General features: G+C 39.4%; 1 protein-coding gene across 6 annotated transcripts in view; it reads right to left on the bottom strand.

The window, feature by feature from the left end:
* The window catches only part of LOC143162320 (titin-like), a 245,966-nt gene that overhangs the window by 213,327 nt on the left and 18,437 nt on the right, over positions 1 to 14,202 (bottom strand). For all 6 annotated transcript variants that reach the window (XM_076342523.1, XM_076342517.1, XM_076342519.1 and 3 more), the window contains exons 16-36: positions 14,084 to 14,149; positions 13,328 to 13,586; positions 12,958 to 13,018; positions 12,632 to 12,844; positions 11,771 to 11,913; positions 10,895 to 11,100; positions 10,550 to 10,780; positions 9,749 to 9,993; positions 8,773 to 8,996; positions 8,492 to 8,656; positions 8,220 to 8,388; positions 6,025 to 7,715; positions 5,646 to 5,927; positions 5,106 to 5,372; positions 4,688 to 4,960; positions 4,317 to 4,580; positions 3,957 to 4,217; positions 3,170 to 3,430; positions 2,410 to 2,673; positions 2,057 to 2,317; positions 1,626 to 1,886 (exon numbers count right to left, since the gene is read on the bottom strand). In XM_076342523.1, the coding sequence (XP_076198638.1) occupies positions 1,626 to 1,886; positions 2,057 to 2,317; positions 2,410 to 2,673; positions 3,170 to 3,430; positions 3,957 to 4,217; positions 4,317 to 4,580; positions 4,688 to 4,960; positions 5,106 to 5,372; positions 5,646 to 5,927; positions 6,025 to 7,715; positions 8,220 to 8,388; positions 8,492 to 8,656; positions 8,773 to 8,996; positions 9,749 to 9,993; positions 10,550 to 10,780; positions 10,895 to 11,100; positions 11,771 to 11,913; positions 12,632 to 12,844; positions 12,958 to 13,018; positions 13,328 to 13,586; positions 14,084 to 14,149 (6,067 nt within the window). The remainder of the gene's footprint in view (positions 1 to 1,625; positions 1,887 to 2,056; positions 2,318 to 2,409; positions 2,674 to 3,169; positions 3,431 to 3,956; positions 4,218 to 4,316; positions 4,581 to 4,687; positions 4,961 to 5,105; positions 5,373 to 5,645; positions 5,928 to 6,024; positions 7,716 to 8,219; positions 8,389 to 8,491; positions 8,657 to 8,772; positions 8,997 to 9,748; positions 9,994 to 10,549; positions 10,781 to 10,894; positions 11,101 to 11,770; positions 11,914 to 12,631; positions 12,845 to 12,957; positions 13,019 to 13,327; positions 13,587 to 14,083; positions 14,150 to 14,202) is intronic.

Genomic DNA, 14,202 nt, shown 5'->3' with positions numbered 1-14,202 from the left:
ACAGCTTCTAGACCTCTTTTAAAAATGTAATTGAGGCTGTTTAGGGTTATTTGAAAATACCTCTACAACAGTGCTGGTTTTGTCTGAATTGGACCAAGTGCATGTATTAACACAAACTCTATTAAACAGTCCAGAGAAGTTCCCACTGACTGGAAAAGGGGAAACAGAACCCTCATTTTTAAAAAGGGGAAAAAAGGAAGACCCGGGGAACTACAGGCCAGTCAGTCGCACCTCTGTGCCTGGGAAGATCATGGAACAGATCCTCCTGGAAGCTATGCTAAGGCACATGGAGGACAGGGAGGCGATTCGAGACAGCCAGCATGGCTTCACCAAGGGCAAGTCCTGCCTGACTAACCTAGTGGCCTTCTATGATGGAGTGACTACATCAGTGGACATGGGAAGGGCTACAGGTGTCATCTATCTGGACCTCTGTAAGGCCTTTGACACGGTCCCCCACAACATCCTTCTCTCTAAACTGCAGAGGTATGGATTTGATGGGTGGACTGTCTGGTGGGTGAGGAATTGGTTAGATGGTCACATCCAGAGGGTAGTGGTCAACGGCTCAATGTCCAGATGGAGGTTGGTGACGAGTGGCATCCTGCAGGGGTCCGTATTGGGACCAGTACTGTTTAATATCTTCATCAATGACATAGACAGTGGGATCGAGTGCACCCTCAGCAAGTTTGCAGACGACACAAGCTGAGTGGCGTGGTCGACACGCCAGAGGGATGGGAAGCCATCCAGAGGGACCTGGACAAGCTCGAGAAGTGGGCCTGTGTGAACCTCATGAGGTTTAACAAGGCCAAGTGCATGGCCAAGGTCCTGCACCTGGGTCGGGGCAACCCCCGGTATCAATACAGGCTGGGGGATGAAGGGATTGAGAGCAGCCCTGCCAAGAAGGGCTTGGGGGTACTGGTGGATGAAAAGCTGGACATGAGCCAGCAATGTGCACTCGCAGCCCAGAAGGCCAAGTGTATCCTGGGCTGCATCACAAGAAGCGTGGCCAGCAGGTCGAGGGAGGTGATTCTGCCCCTCTACTCTGCTCTGGTGAGACCCCACGTGGAGTACTGCGTCCAGCTCTGGAGCCCTCAGCATAAGAAAGACACGGACCTGTTGGAGTAGGTCCTGAAGAGGGATACAAAAATGATCAGGGGGATGGAACACCTCTCCTGTGAAGAAAGGCTGAGAGAGTTGGGTTTGTTCAGCCTGGAGAAGAGAAGGCTTTGGGGAGACCTTCTTGCAGCCTATCAGTACTTAAAGGGGGCTTATAAAAAGGATGGGGACAGACTTTTTAGGAGGGCCTGTTGCGACAGGACAAGGGGGAATGGCTTTAAACTAAAGGGGGGTAGATTGAGACTAGATATAAGGAAGAGATTTTTTATGCTGAGGGTGGTGAGGCACTGGAAGAGGTTGCCCAGAGAGGTGGTGGATGCCCCATCCCTGGAAACATTCCAGGTCAGGTTGGACGGGGCTTTGAGCAACCTGATCTAGTTGAAGATGTCCCTGCCCATGGCAGAGAGGTTGGACTAGATGACCTTTAGAGGTCCCTTCCAACCCAAACTATTCTATGATTCTATGATTATTGGTATCTGTAAAATATTCTGATTAATTTCATTTTTACATACGTTTTACTGTCAGAGTTGCACTGACTCTGTCATTTCCACAGACAAATGTGTATTCTGCAGAATCTTCACTGCTTGTGTTCATGATATTGAGCTGATGAAGTTTCCCCTGGACCACTATTTTGAACTTTTCACTCATTTCAATCTCCACGCCATTTTTCAACCAGACAGCAGGCACATTGAAGTGAGAAACTTCACATTGAAAAGAGGCGGTTTTGGTCTCAGGGATCTCAATATTTTTCATGGTCTTTGTGATGTGTATGGCTAAAAGGGGAAAAAAAAAAGACAAAAGAAAATAATAAAAGTCAGTATGTGTGGAAGACTGCAAAAAACCAAGGGTAACAGCCTATGAAGTGTCAGGTCAAGTTGTTCAATACGAGTTGGTGTAGCAATTCATATAATTACTTTCTTACAAACTTACTTACAATACTTACTTTCCACAAACAGTTTTGCTTTACACTCAATTTGCCCAACAAGAGCTGTGTATTCCCCAGCATCAGCAGGAGATATGTTATGCAGCATAAGCTTGTGAACTTTCCTTTGAGAGATCATCTTGTATTTATCACTTTGTTTAAGCTCAACATTTTTGTGGAACCATCGGACTGGTACAGTATCATGGGATATACTCAGTTCAAAGGAGACAACAGCATTTTCCAAAGCAGTCACATCCTTTGGTTTTTTGATGATCTTGACAGCTTGAGGAAAAAAGTTAGCAAGATTCAGGAGTGTGTTTGATTTGAATTTCAAACCACACATTAAAACAAATATTCAAACCAGATTTACTTACTTTCCACATGAAGTCTGGCATTTGCTCCTATCTTTCCAAGCTTAAAACTATAAACAGACTCATCAGTGACAACACAGTGTTTGATTTTCAGTGTGTGAAAAGTTCCTTTCACTGAAATTTCATATTTGTCATTTGATTCAAGTTCAACACCATTTTTAATCCACAGAGCTCCTTTCACATTAGGATGGGTCAGTTCTACACTGAAAACTGCCTCTTGTGTTTCTGTCACAGTCAAGTTCTTTAGTGTCTTCTTTATCTTAACAGCTAGGAAAAAAAAAAAAACACCAAACAAACTTGACAAAACAGACCAAAATTAAAAATTATAGTAAATATAATAATCTTAACAAAACTGAATCATGGTGCTTCATTTTAAAATCTAGTATGTATGTATTGATTTATACAGTTTCCACTGAAGTGCTGTGCTTGGAACACAAAAAGGAACATTTACTTGTAGTATCCATGAGAAACAGTTTTTTTTATTTCATATGTTTACTACAAAACTAGCAAAGAGTGAATTTCTACCTGCTAGCCAGTACCTTGAATAAAATGTGTTTTTATTAAAATACCATGCTAAATTCCAAATATGAAGACTCCAAAATACAGTAAGTTTGCTACCTCAGAAAGTGCATCATAATATAAAAATATTTTCAAAAAATGAAGCAAAATATCCTTGTATCTTAGGGCCTGATCCAAGGCACAGTGAGTGCCTCAGTGCTGGACCGAGTCTTAACGACATCAGTTAGTTATAAAAAATACTGACCTTCGACCTTCAGTTTGGCAGATGTCTTTGAACTTGCTATTTCATAGCTGTATTCACCCATATCATCCAGTTTCGTGACAGGGATATTGAGCCTTCTCTTTACACCATCAGATTCAGCACGATACTGGTCTGTTGTAGGTAATGGTCTACCATTTTTCAGCCACTGGCCATCTGATTCAGGATTTGCCACCTCACACTCAAAAACAGCTGTCTGGGACTCAGCCACAGTCAGGTCAGTGAGAGGCTTTGAAATGGCACCACCTGTCGGGAAGCAAAAGCACATGTTTTTGTTGTGTTGCTGTTCAACTTTCCCCCATACAGAAATGCAACAATGTGAAAAGTTGATGCTGGAATTCTTTGCCCTAATTTGCAGCATGCCCATAGACATTCTGAGTTCTGTGAAAAATCAATAATAGAATGTCCCCTGAACATCACAAAAAGATGTTTCTTTCTTCTATCCTAGTTGTTCTCATTTATTATTTTATTATCAGCACAGGTATACTGAACATTCAAGACAAAAACCTTCTTTTTTACATTAATTGCATCAAAAACATACTACAGCATTCCATACTATGGCTCTGATTTAGCAAAACATTTAAGCACTTACTTAAAAGCTTTGTTGAATTTAAATTATACCAATCAGAAAAGCTAAGGCGAAGAGCAAGGAGAACATAGAAAAAAAGATAAATTAAAGACAAAAAAAGTACAGAAACAGCACAATTGCTACAGTTACAAAACACAGTACATTGAGCATTGTTTTAAAATCTTCAACCTTAACCCTACTAACCTGCTACTATAAGCTTTCCAGATGTTTTCTTCTCTCCAGCATAAAATACATATTCTCCTTCATCATCTTTCATCATCTTCACCACTGTCAATTTATATATTTTGCCACGTGCTTCAATTTTATATTTAAGACCAGCCTTGATCTCTTGGCCTTTGAAATGCCAAATTACATCAATCCCTGAATGGGAGAGCTCGACCTCAAAGGATACATTCTGTGTTTCAGTGCAGGTGATGTCATGAAGACCTCTAATAATCTGAATTTCTATAAAAATAATACATTACAAATATATTAGTTGCTCCCACAGTTTTGTATTTAAAGAAATAATTTCACAAAGAATTGTGCATCTTAAAGGAAACCTACTTTCAACTGTGACGTTGCAACTTGTTTCAACTTTGCCAACCATTAGCTTATAATGTCCTTCATCTGATGCATGGGTTCTGGTAAGCACTAGTCTCTGTTTAGTGCCTTTACATACAGCTTGTACACGTTCATCAGGCTGTATCTGATGATCATTTAGGTACCACTTGGAGGAAGACACATCAGGTGCTGAAACTTTGCATTCAAGGATAGCTTTTGTTCCTTCAACTACGTGAACATCTTTTAGAGGCACCACTATTTCCACACCTGTCAAGTTACAAAAATATTCATCATGAAAAAAACTATGCCTTTAAGGAGTAATCCTAAAGGACCCCAAAATCAAACACGCCTTGAAAATCATGATAATGACTTACTGTACACTGTGATCCGTCCAGTGGTTGACAGTCCAAGACCAGGAACACTAAAAGAGTAAGCTCCACTATCTTCCTTCGTTGCATCCTCTATAAGCAACATGTGTGACTGTTTATCCAATACAATGTGAATACGATCACTTGACTGAATTTCATGACCATCTTTCATCCAGACACCTTCCACATTTTCTAGGGAGACTTTAACTTCAAGTTGTACAATATCTCCCTCACAGACTTTTTGATCAGTAAGTTCTTGAAGAATAACCATGGGACGAGCTGTGGAATGAAATGAAGTTAATTAATCCTCATAACAGATAAGCAGAATATTTAATATTAAGGCAGTTTGGGATATAACTATAATATATGCTATAATATAGAAAATCTATAATATATAGACAATGTAAGTATTAGAAATGCTTACGCTTCATCTTCAGTTTGCAGCGAGTCCTTTTTCCATCAACAACAAAGCTATACTCTCCTTGATCATCTTTATTAACATCTTTAATAGTGAGGATTTGGCGACCACGGCGGGATGTAATCACGTATTTATGATTAGAAGTGAGTTCAACATCGCCATGATACCATTTCCCCTCCATGTCTTCTGGGGAAACCTCGCATTCAAGTTCACCTGAGAAGGATTCTGGTACTTCAACGTCCTCAAGTTCTTTAATAAACTCAACCACAGCACCTACAGGCAAAAATAATTACATTCATGAATAAGCTTGATTAGATACCCCTGATGAAAACATTTCTTATTAAATGAATCTAAGGAAATTAGTATATAAACGGTGTAACCATTTTACATAAATGTATCTCCAAACTTTCATACTGGATTCTGGGAATATGAAAGCAGCTTGAACATTTCTTAGTGCGTTAGACATCAGTTTAATTTGTGTTATTTCTTCCTGAAGCTGATTTCACCTTAACAGAACTGCATGGTACTGAGCTGTGTGCTTCTTACCTTCAACAGTAAGCTTTGCAGTAGTTTTTATGGATTCGTCTTCTACCAGTGCACAGCTGTAGTCATCAGCATCAGACATTTCAATTGCTAGTACAGAAAGAAAATGAGCCTTTCTGTCTGAGTGCATCCTGTATTTGTCTCCAGAATGAATCTCAATTCCATCCTTAAACCATTTCACTTTGACAAAGGGTTCTGATGTCTCACATTCAAACGTTGCCATGGAGTCTCTCTCTTTAGCAACAATACCTTGTAACTTCTGGGTGAAGCTGATTAACTGCTTGGCTGCAAAACAATATGCAATGAATCAACAGTGCACTGGCCATGTAGACTTAACACACTATAATAAGCAGTAGGATAAAAGTAAGAGAATTTAAATTACCTTGTACTAACAGGAAAGCATGGCTAGAAGTTTCACCAGCTATATTGACTGCTTTCACCATGATGCTGGCAGAATCATCAGACGTCACATCTCTGATGACTAATTCGCAAACATTATCTTCAGGCCAGTACCAATACACACGATCAGTCCTTTCAATCTGCACACCATTTTTGAACCACTGACACTCAGGGTCTGGTTTTCCCACTACTCTCACACGGAAGTGTGCATCTGTCCCCTGGGCTACAGTCTGGCTTTGAATTCGTTCAAATATCTTGGGAGCCTCCATGCTTGGACTAAGCTCAACCTTCTCTGGTTTGAATGTTGGAATGGTGATTTTGCCTTCAGGAGGAAGTGCTTTCTTCTCTTCCTCTGGGATCTCTTTGGTCCAGTGAAGAAGTTCTTCTTTTGTCTTTTTTAACATTTCTTCATATGATTCATCTTTTTTGCGAGACTTAAGTTCCACAGCAGTGATGGCTTCATAATAGCCCTCTTCTGTCCTACGCTTGAATTTACTACGCAGCTCTTCAGATTCCTCTGAAAGCTTCTCATGAGTGATTCTTTCAGCCCTTTTCAGTTTCACCACTTCTTTGGTTGTTGCCTCTGCAGGTTTGTCTACCTTCTGTACCTCGAAGAGAAGTTTTCCAGGCTCTGTCACTACAGGCTCATGTTTGGGTTCAGGAGCACGACGAAGAACAGACCTAAAGTCTTCCCTCTGCTGGATCTCAAGTCTCACCTTATGTTCAATAAAACCTTCTGGATTCTCTGCAGTGACTTTCACCTCTCCTGTGTCATACGATTTGCAGTCCACAATATCCAGGTAGTAGATTCCATCGTAACGGAGTCTAAACCTTTTGCTCTTACGGATAAGCTGCCCATTGAGGTACCAGTTGACCTTGGGCAAAGGATAGCCAGTCACACGGCAACGGAATCGTGCTGTTTCACCTTCCAGGACTCTTGCAGGTTCAGGAACCAAAACAATTTCTGGTTTTTGTTTTTCCTTTTGGTCCACTGCAACTGCAGGAAGAGCACCCTCATGGGCCATTCTTTCTAATTCTTCAATTCGCTGCAGTCCTCTTCTGCCTTCTGGCAGCTGGGATTCTTCCACAAGGCTTTTCTCATCCTTCACGATCAGAGTAGCGGATGTATGGTCTGTACCATATTTGTTAGTTGCCCTGCAAGTGATCACTCCACTATCTCTGGAATAGGCTACTCCATAGTCCAGGCTACAATACCCAAACTCATTGATCATGCGGAGTCTGTTAGCTGCTTCCAAGGGTTTGCCATCATGCAACCACTCCACCACCATTGTTGGGTCACCAATTGGTGTAAGCCTGCACTCAAAGTGTGCTGGTCCAAATTGCTTGAGCCTTAAAGATGTGAGCTTCTTCTTAAAAAATGGTTTCTGTTGCTTTTCTTTGTCATAGAGATCTCCTTCCTCCCATTGCTCTTGACCATAACGCAAATGGAGAGGCTCTAACTCTGGTGCTGCAATTTCCTTGGCTTTGTAAGTTCCTTTTGGAATGATTAATCTCCTTTCTGGTTCAGGTTCTGCATGTTCAACTTCAACATTTACTTTGCACCGAGTAGTGTCTCGCCCAGCTTTATTGATAGCAGTAGCAGTATACCATGCAGCATCTTGCCTGGCAGTAGATTCAATTTTAAGGGCAGCTGCCCCTTTGGTTCCCTCAATCCTGAAATATTAAAACATTTTTTTTTTACTTTTTTGCACTTCTTTGTTATTAATTTTTGCCCTTCTCCAAAATTAGGTCAAAGCCTCCAAAGGTAAATCTCTGGAGGAATTAGACATGTTGTTTATGTTTATTCATGTTTATGAGTGCAGTGTCTAAGAATCAAACAGATAAGGATAGTAAAAAACAGTCTTGAATTCAATGGCAGTTTTGCCTGCAGAGGACAGATAAAGGTTCCCTAAATCTCTGTTGTAAAAGCATTGGCTTTGCAGAATACAAAATACACAAATACACAAGCTGGAAAAAATGGAGTGAGTCCTACAAGATATTTTATATCTCTTAGCCTTGCTGCAATGCAAAAGCTGTTAATAGCTTCAGTAGCCATTGGACTAAGTCCTTAGTGAATCCCTTCTATGGAAGCAAGGGTATTCAGTACACTGTAGGAGGCACTTTGCAGGATGGTGATTATTAACTCCTTTACTATTTAAACAAAATAAAAATGCTTACTTTATTTTGGGGTATTTATGAGGTACAATGATGTCACTGTTCTTCAGCCATACAATGTCAGGATTAGGGTTACCAGTAGCTTTCACTGCCATCTCCAGTCTAGAGCCCTCCTTTACGCTAACGTTCTTCAGCCTTTGCACAAAGTGTGGTCTGACTAGGTCTTCCTTAGCTGAAAGAGCAAGGGTAAGTTATCACGAGAGGAAATGACATAACCATGGTTTTTAATAAGAAACACTCCTCAGCCTCCTAAAAATAGCATGCACAGTAGATACCTTCCACAGTCAGTGTCATTGAGACTGAAGCTTTGCCTGCCCTATTCTGAGCAATTACAGCCCATTCTCCGGAGTCATCAGGCATAGCAGGAACAATGATTAATGATTGGGTGCCATCTTCTTTAATCACTATTTTATGGGTGTAGTCATTAACCACTTGTTGACCTGCAGATACACATGAAAAAAAAAAGTTGCACTCAAAACAGTGTCTCAACAAGATGTAAAATGCATATAAGATTGTTTTTTAAGATTATTTGTTGATGAAAATGAGGCTGATGTACCATTATGGAACCAGTATGTCTCTGGCATAGGCCTGCCAACAACCTTTAAGTCAAATCTTGCTGTCTGCCCCTGTGAACATTTAAATGATGTAGGTTTCAGCACAAAAACTGGCTTATATAGTCTTTCTAGTTGTCCTTCATCAGTTTCTTCTAATCTGCGGGCAGGAGAACGAGAAGGAGAACTGCGGGCAGGAGACCGGCTTGGAGAGCGTGGAGAAATAGACCTGGAAGGAAACGATAAGACAGATGTGTATGACAATGTCATATAGCTGGGGGCTGACATGATAAACAGAGTTCAACTCTTGCCTTTATCATAATTTATTTTAAAGAGGTTAACCAATTTATCTATGTGAGAAATTATGACAAAATTAATTTTTATTTGTAGTCAATTTTCTTCTTAGGTATTTGACAGCAATTTGTATAGCTGAATAGTATTAGGATACACCACAGCCAGGGAAATTTTTGGGTTTTGGATACTGTACAGATGTGGATGTAATCCTGTGTACGTTTGTGCATGTGTGTGTATGTATATGGAGACAGAACACAGTACATGGCAACATTGGATTTTTTCTGTCATAGAAATACAACTATTTCAAGGGTGGGAAGTAAGAGCTGCACATGGCACTAAAACTCCAAGTGCGGAAGAATTTTTTTTCCAAAACATGAGTACTTTAAGAAATAAATATGGAGTACTTTAAGAAATAAATATGGTTGCTGAGGTTGTAAATCTGATACTGTGGCTGGATATGCATGTGAATGATGGTACTCTGGGAACTGCACTGCTCATTAAGAAGGCAAATCAGACAAAGAGTTGGCACATAAATCAATATAAGCCATGAAAACAGCATTTAGAACTGCTCTAGAGGTATGCAAACTCCAATAACTTAAGCTGTTTAGCTGCTGTGTAATGTGTTTTTGGACTGTCTATCACAGCAGACTGAGGTCTCATGAAATTTATACTTTGCTGTGTACCTACCTATATCTTCTCATAACTTCCGGTCCTGGCATATAACCTGGAGTTGCTGTGGGTGCAACTGGCTCAACGTAGAGTTTTGCTGAGCAAATGGCATTTCCTTTCATATTACTGGCAAAGACAGTATAAATTCCTTCATCTTCAGGTAAAACAACAGGCAAACGCAGACTAGCACTGCCGTCTTGCAGAACTTCCATGTGGTAGCGGTCTCCATGCCTTATGCGCTTACCATCTTTGTACCACGCAATCTGCATGGAAAGAAACAGTGGAATGCTAAGTGAGCACTCCTAAAGACAAAGATCCAGTAATGACCCATGCATACAACATATTACAACTTCCTATTTTCAGCTGATGCATCATCACAGCCCATGTATATGTGTCAACATTAACATTTTTACTTGAAATAAGTAAGACTAAAGTAACTTGCTTTCATGGTAGCCTGAAACACAAGTTTTGGAGCTAGAAACAGTTATAAAGCCCATTTTGACAAAGAGCAAAGTGACCCAGACTGGACTTGCTACTGTGTTCCCCACTTGTGTGGGCTAACTCGGAGATACTCAGAAGACCAACTTAACTGGTAAACCCAATCTACCTCTGAACTGGCTAACCAACCTAACGCTTAATTCTATTAAGGGACAAAAGGAAAACTCAGCTTGACATCACAACAAAAGACTAGATTTCCTTTGAGACTTGCTGTTTTCTATGCAGAATGTAGAATGACTGACAATGAGATGTTAAGGGATTTTTCAAGTAGAGCACCAGATGGTTTTTTGAACAGATTAATGTCATACAGGTTTGGGGTACCTTTGGCAATGGATATCCAGTTGTCTTGCAATGGAAAGTAACTCCTGTCCCTTCAAAGGTTCTGTAATTCTTTAATCTTAAATCAAATCCTGCTTCTATAGCTTCAGATTCAGAAATATCAACCATCATCTCCTCTCCGTCTTCTTCGAGAAGTTCATCTAAGGTGGTCTTAATAATTCTGAGTTCAATTTCTTTGATAAGTCTTTCTTCGAAAGAAGAAATATGGAATTCCTATACAGAAAAGCAAGGCCATTAGTTCTGTGTGTTAGATAACGATCTTGTGAAGAAGTGATTTGCACTGGTAAAATATCAGTATACAAAATGAGTATGGAGCGGTAGACATACCTCATCTTCTACAAAAGTTCTGACCATCACTGTATCTTTCGCCATTTTCTTCCTAATTAGGGCTTGCTCTTTTTCATATTCTTTTTCAAAGTCACCATATGAAATAGCTGGGGCTACCTCAGCCACTTTAGGTTCCTGTACATATGTAGTCATCTGAGTTTGGTACATCATTTCTTGTTGCGATTTTATGTAGGCTTCATAATCAGCTAAGAATTAAGAACATATTAATTTTCGTAAGTTTTTGTGGTTTTCATGGGATTGAATAGAGAAAACAAGTACAAACTTATTTTACTGCTTTTGGTGATTCAAGCAGAGTTTCTGTCTGTTTAGCTAACAAAATACATATTGCATTTTAGCAATAAAATGCAAAGACTGATGCCCTCAGATAAGCTTTGTAAACAGGTGAAAGTTTTACTGTGCTATTTAGGTATTCTAGTTCTCAAAGTGGAAGCACCTGTAGAGACTATTTTACAATTTCTTCACCATAGCTCTGTCTCCTGCAAACTTTCATGCATTTTTACAAGGACAATTGAAAAAAATATTGTTAGCTTCTTTCCCTGTAATAGAACAACCTATTACTTGATTAGCCTCCTTTCCCCACATCACTCTCTGAATGTCTTATGTTATGTAGACTGTTATGGACATCAACAGAAGAAGGTTCCCATAGCTACACATTCTAGCAAAGAATGTAAGTCCTTCAAGAACCTGATGTCAAATACTCTGTCTTGCAGAAACAGAGCCACCAGATCTCCCTTTATGTTTCTTGAATTGACCAAACTAAGCTGCAAAGAATTTGCAGCACAATTTAAAATCTTTTTCCCATTTTAAAGTTAATTTTAAGAAATATTTTTTCCATTTCTTTAATCTACAATGTACCTTCTTCTAGTAAGGAGACCGTTGCAGAAGCTTCTCCGTGTTTATTACGAACAACAATAGTGTATTCTCCGGCATCGTCGGCAAAAGTCATGGAAATTTCAAGTTTGCATTCCCCAGTTTCTCTTTTGTAACTCACTTTGTATCTATAGAAAACATAAAAGTACAAGCTCTCTATAATTCTGATGAACAGACTTTTTAGTGAATTTGCTTTTAATTATACAATTAATCAGAATCACTCCTAACTTGTACAAGACAAAAAAAGAGAAACTTTTGCAGGCAATTCTCACTCAATGAATATGCAGACCAGCGTAGGAAAAATAACCATGCTGAAACTAGAGTACAGGTCTACTTTCCTTCTGTTGTCACTAAAATAAATGGGATGCAAACAGCAGTACTGAAATATCAGAGATCTAGTTATCAGACATAGTAAAATGGTATGTGCTGTGAGCACAGAGTTTGTCCTAATATGGGTCATTATGGCATGATATATTTCAAGAATGCTGCAAATGTATTTTTTTTTCCCTGCTAGAAAGTGTGTTGCTTTCTATAGACAACATTTGCATAGACAGAATGCAAACATTGCATAGACAGAATAAAACAAACTCCAAACTTCTTCCTGATTTGTTTTTAAGGATATGTAGCATTTCTAATTTTATGGTCTTCTGAACATTTATATTTTAAAACTTAGCAGCCTTCTAAAGTCTCACATTAAGACATGATCCTATCATTTTTTCATTTCAAAAATAAAATTTCACAGAAATCAGTGATGTTATTTGGCTCAGCATCAAAATTATGGTACTGTCAATTAAATATTCTTAAAAATTATGTTTAAATAGTTTTTGTGCATTGTATTCGAAGTACCTGTAGCCAGTCGTTAGAGGAACTCCACCTTTTTTCCAGTAGACATGTGGCTTTGGGTTGCCCCCTACTTGGCATTCAAAAATAATGCTCCCACCTTCAATTAGTTTATGTACTATGGGTTTTCTTATGAAGAAAGGAGGTATGGGTTCTCCCGATACTTCCTCTGCTGCAGCAGAGACATCTTCCATTACGATGTCCTTTGTCTCCACATAGCTGAAATAAGATTCCAGTGCAGGTAAGTGAGCTGATGTCTGAAGCTCTCATAAACAGAGAGCCAGAAACTAATGACCACAGTAGGAGCAGTCTGTTTAGGAAAGTAACTTTACCGTTTCTCTTCTGTAACAGCCTTCTCAGAAATGGTTTCTCGAGTCTCAATTTCTTCTGAAACTGCAAGGTAAATATGATATAGTGGATTTTAAAATACTTCAATAATGCTTAAGCAGTGAGTTTAGTTGACACAAAGAGAGAGAAGGTTAAGTAGTTAGCTGCCTCAGAGGGCCAGGTACTTCCACTGAGGAAGCAAGTTAAGAGTCTCCATCGGCCCGTAATTGACCTTTTCCTCATATTCTTACAGCCCTGTTACCTAACAGCCCTGGAATACAATTCAAGGCATATGTTCTACTTGGGAGCTGACAAAATATCAGTAATATGCAGTTAACAAAATTATAATCTTCCTACAGTGATAAATATATTTACCTTTCACGTATAAGTGGCAAGATGTGCTGACGCTCCCAGCCCTATTGGTAGCAGTGCAGGTAAATCTTCCACTGTCTTCTGCAAAGGCTTCACGAATCACGAGGCGAGCAAGCCCTGCTTTGAAAGTGATCTGGAAGTCCATTGAGCTCTCAATCTTGTAGTCTTCCCTGTACCAAGTCACAGTAGGCTGAGGATGACCAGAGATATGGCACTCCAGAGTGACAGACTCACCTTCAGTCACAGTCTTATTTTTGAGGCCCTGTATGACAAAAAATAAGTATCACAGTCAGTATATATTTTCACAACTAAACAGACATTTAAATAACTAAAACTCACTTGAATGTAAAATTTAATGTCTACTTCAAAACAGTGTTCTGTTAAGCAGTGTATCCAGGAAAAAAGAGGCATTTTCCAAAGGGAAGTATTTGAACCTGGATTTGGGATCTCTGAACATTACTGTTATTAACAAGAAAATGAAAAGATAGGTTGATATTTATGCAGATCATGGTGAGAAATTGTTTCACTGCAGCAAAGGTCAACCTACTATGTGACATAATTGTGAAGAATCACCCCCATAACAGACATTCAGAGTAGTTTGTGTCGGAGATAAATTGAATGGCTGAGTAAGTCTAATACGGAGTTAAAAAGATTAAATAAAGCCAAATTTTCATGGTCAGGTTTTCAAAGACAAAGGTTAGAATACCAAACGGGTGAAAACATTGCGTAACTTCCCTAGTCTACATACAAATTACTTACTGAGACTAAGGTGGGTGGAGTAGCAGGGATTTCTGCAGGCACAGGAACTCTGGCAGTTTCTGTCACCTAGGTTGTTTAAAGCACAGTTAATAAACAGCTAACAAAGCCAAGGACTTAAA

This window comes from Aptenodytes patagonicus, chromosome 6 (assembly GCF_965638725.1).
Source record: "Aptenodytes patagonicus chromosome 6, bAptPat1.pri.cur, whole genome shotgun sequence".
Classification (NCBI taxonomy): Eukaryota; Metazoa; Chordata; class Aves; order Sphenisciformes; family Spheniscidae; genus Aptenodytes; species Aptenodytes patagonicus.
This window is presented reverse-complemented; position numbering and strand designations above follow the sequence as displayed.